The 2,960-nt window shown below is 47.0% G+C and overlaps 1 protein-coding gene across 1 annotated transcript in view; it reads right to left on the bottom strand.

Annotated features, from left to right (window-relative positions):
* The window catches only part of CLPB (ClpB homolog, mitochondrial AAA ATPase chaperonin), a 133,564-nt gene that overhangs the window by 29,549 nt on the left and 101,055 nt on the right, over positions 1 to 2,960 (bottom strand). The window contains exon 7 of the mRNA XM_011377410.2: positions 1,332 to 1,446. Coding sequence (XP_011375712.1) covers positions 1,332 to 1,446 — 115 coding nt within the window. The remainder of the gene's footprint in view (positions 1 to 1,331; positions 1,447 to 2,960) is intronic.

The following is a 2,960-nucleotide window of genomic DNA, read 5'->3' as shown; positions in this document are numbered from 1 at the left end:
GTTCCCTGGCTCCTGTATGTGCCTGCAGGCACCCTTCTGACCTCTAGCTAGTGAGGCAGCTCTGTTGATGAGGTCAGGCCCCTGATGAGAAGCTCACAACTGCCACATGAGTCCCACTGGTGTATGTAAGGATGATGGAGTTCAGGCTGGGCTCAGTGTGTCACAGGGGCGACCACCTTCATTTTTCAATTACTTCTCTAATTGGTTTCCTAGGGCTGACAATTCCACCCCAGAATATCCCAAAGGGGCACCACAATTTTAGCTGGACGTCTCCTTTATCAGTGAGCAGAATTTGGTGCTGTCCTTGGCAGTCACTGGACTGCATCTGGTGGGACTAGATACTTAGAGAAAAGAGGTAAGCAACATGTGAGTGGGAGATACTGCAGAGCAGAGATTTTAAAAATTGAGCTGAGCATCAGAATTGCCCGCAGGGCCTATTAAAACATGGATTGCTGGGCCTCACCCTCTGGTTTCTTATTCCATAGGTCTGGGGTGAGGCCTGAGATCTGCATTTCTGACAAGATCCCAGGGGATGCTGATGATGCTAATCTCCCCAAGGAGAACCACTGCCTTGGGGGTTACCACCTTGTCTAAGATAGGTATGGGTTCCTCTGCCCTTGCTAGATCTGTCTGAGGTCACCCTCAGGGAGTCATGCACTTGAATTAGCGAACAACGGTGAGGCCACCATCTTGAGCAGAACTCAAGTTTTACATTTTTCTCCAGTGGGGTTGGCAAGGGCAGTAGGGCCATTAGATTAGGGATTACATCAGCAGTTAGCCTGGCACTCTGGGGTCAAAGTATGGAACATAAGAGCTTCCGAGGTGAAGAAGAAGGCACTCAAGACTTGTTCAGGATGTTTTACCTAAAACTGAGTCAGTGGCAGAATACAGAAGTTCTAGTTCTGGCTCAGCTGCTACAGTACTAGTGATGAATAAGCTTCCATTCCTTTCTGGATCTGTTTCCCCACCTGAAAAGGGGGGAGGGTGCATGGGGCAGTGGACTAGATGAAGGTCAGAGTTAAATTATAAGCATAGGAGAAGCAGCCTTGAGCAATTATTTAAGTGCTCTGTGTCTCAGCTTCCTCATCTGTAAAATGGGAATTTAATGGTACCAACCTCACAAGACTGCTGGAAGGATTAAATTACATAACATACACAAAGAGCTTACTTATCATGATGCTTAGCACATAGACAATACTCAACAAATGTTAAATAGTAGTGTTATTAGCCACCTCTTCACAGTATGGTAACAGCAAGATATACACGTCATTGCAGCAGACCATGAGCTACCCCTGCCCTTTTTGGCGCTGGCTAGTATCTTACATACTCACCTGCACCCACTGTGGCGATGGCGCTCTCCTGGCCAATGATGTGTTCCTTCAGCCGCTGCTCCAGTGGAAAGCGGCGCCGCTCCTCTGCCTCACGCTTCCGCTGCTTCTCCTGGAACTATGGGGAGAGAGTACAGGTGGATCGAGAGTGCAGGGCGCAGTAAGACCCTGATTTCATTCTATTCCCCCCAGGGGATAAAACACAGGTCTGGCTCTCTGGAGGTCAGGATGCATAGCTCTGGCTCATGACCACTGGCGGTCCAGTCCTTCTCCTTGCCCCCTTGTCCTATCAGGTAAGCTCAGGTAAGCTCAGGTGGCCACTGTCCAGGTGTCCTGGCTCACCCTGCTAGTAAAATAAGTACTACTAGTAAATTAATCCTTGACTCTGAAGTCTGACAGAAGACCTAGGTTTGAATCCCAGCTTTATCACTTACAAAATGTGCTTTTTACCTGGAGCAAGTTACTTCAGTTTTATCTGTAAATCAGGGATTAAATATGATGATGTACATAATGTACCTAGCATCGTGGCTGCCATGTAGTTGTCCTTAACAAATATAAGTTCCTTTCCTTTTCTACTTATCCTCTTGAAAATATTTTTGGTTTTCAAACCAATTGTTAAACATAATTATTCAGCAATTGCTAAGTGCCCAGTAAGGTGAACACCATGATGGAAAGGTGGGGCAGGGAGGAGAACTGTACTCTGCCCCCTGGGAGGTTCTAGTTGATGCTTAGTGCCTGGCATGTGTTGACCTGGGTCTTGGTCCATTTCAGAAAAGGCAGAGGCTCCTGAGCTTGGTCAAGCTGTGAAGGAGGAGAGGAGAGGAGAGGAGAGCCAGGCCTTGCCCTCGGGGAGCTCAAAGTTGGGCAAGGGAGGTGAGGCAGGGTCTGTACGTAAATATTTCTCAGGCAGAATCGAACATTTCCTCATGGTTCCAAAGCATGCGTGCCCATTTCTAGCCCTGTACCCATCACTAACTCCCAAAACCCCAAACTACATGCAAATGAGTTTGTTGCATGTTTGTTAATCTGTTCTCTAAATCAATTATGAGTTCCCTGAGGGCAGGCCCTGTTTTTTATTCACTGCTATTACTCGCACAAGACCTGGCACAGTGGAGGAGGCATCTAGTGAATGTCTGCAAAAATGAATTTGATGATAGCTATAAAGAAGAATTAACAGCTACACTGGGTGGTGTAAGAGAAGGGAAGGATATATAAAGTGTGGAACAGTTTTAGGAGAGCTTTCTGGGAGATGGGAAACTTTGAAGAAGCTACAGTACTGGGCTAGGTGGGAGCTATGGGACGATCTGGACACCAGGTGGGGAGGAATGAGTGTGTGAGTCTCACGAGAAAGGTCTTGTGGAAGCCAGGGGATGGAGGAAGGAAGCAAGTCTTGGAATAGAGTCTTCAGGAGGCTCCTTTCCCCTAAGACTGCTGTAACACTGACGGCTTTCTAAAAAGTGAGCTGCCAAGGTAAGGCCTTGTCACAAAAGTCGTGGCTGCAGATTGCTCTTGAAGGCAGAGGCGATGAAAAATACCTGCTACTTGGGCAGTGTTTTCCTGTTATGGTAGTGACCTTGACAGAAGTTAAAAAAAAATAAATAGCAAACAATCCAATTTTGGTTGTTGCTATCA

This window comes from Pteropus vampyrus, unplaced genomic scaffold (assembly GCF_000151845.1).
Source record: "Pteropus vampyrus isolate Shadow unplaced genomic scaffold, Pvam_2.0 Scaffold311, whole genome shotgun sequence".
Lineage (NCBI taxonomy): Eukaryota > Metazoa > Chordata > Mammalia > Chiroptera > Pteropodidae > Pteropus > Pteropus vampyrus.
Note: the sequence above shows the minus strand (reverse complement) of the source record. Positions and strands in the feature narration are given on the sequence as shown.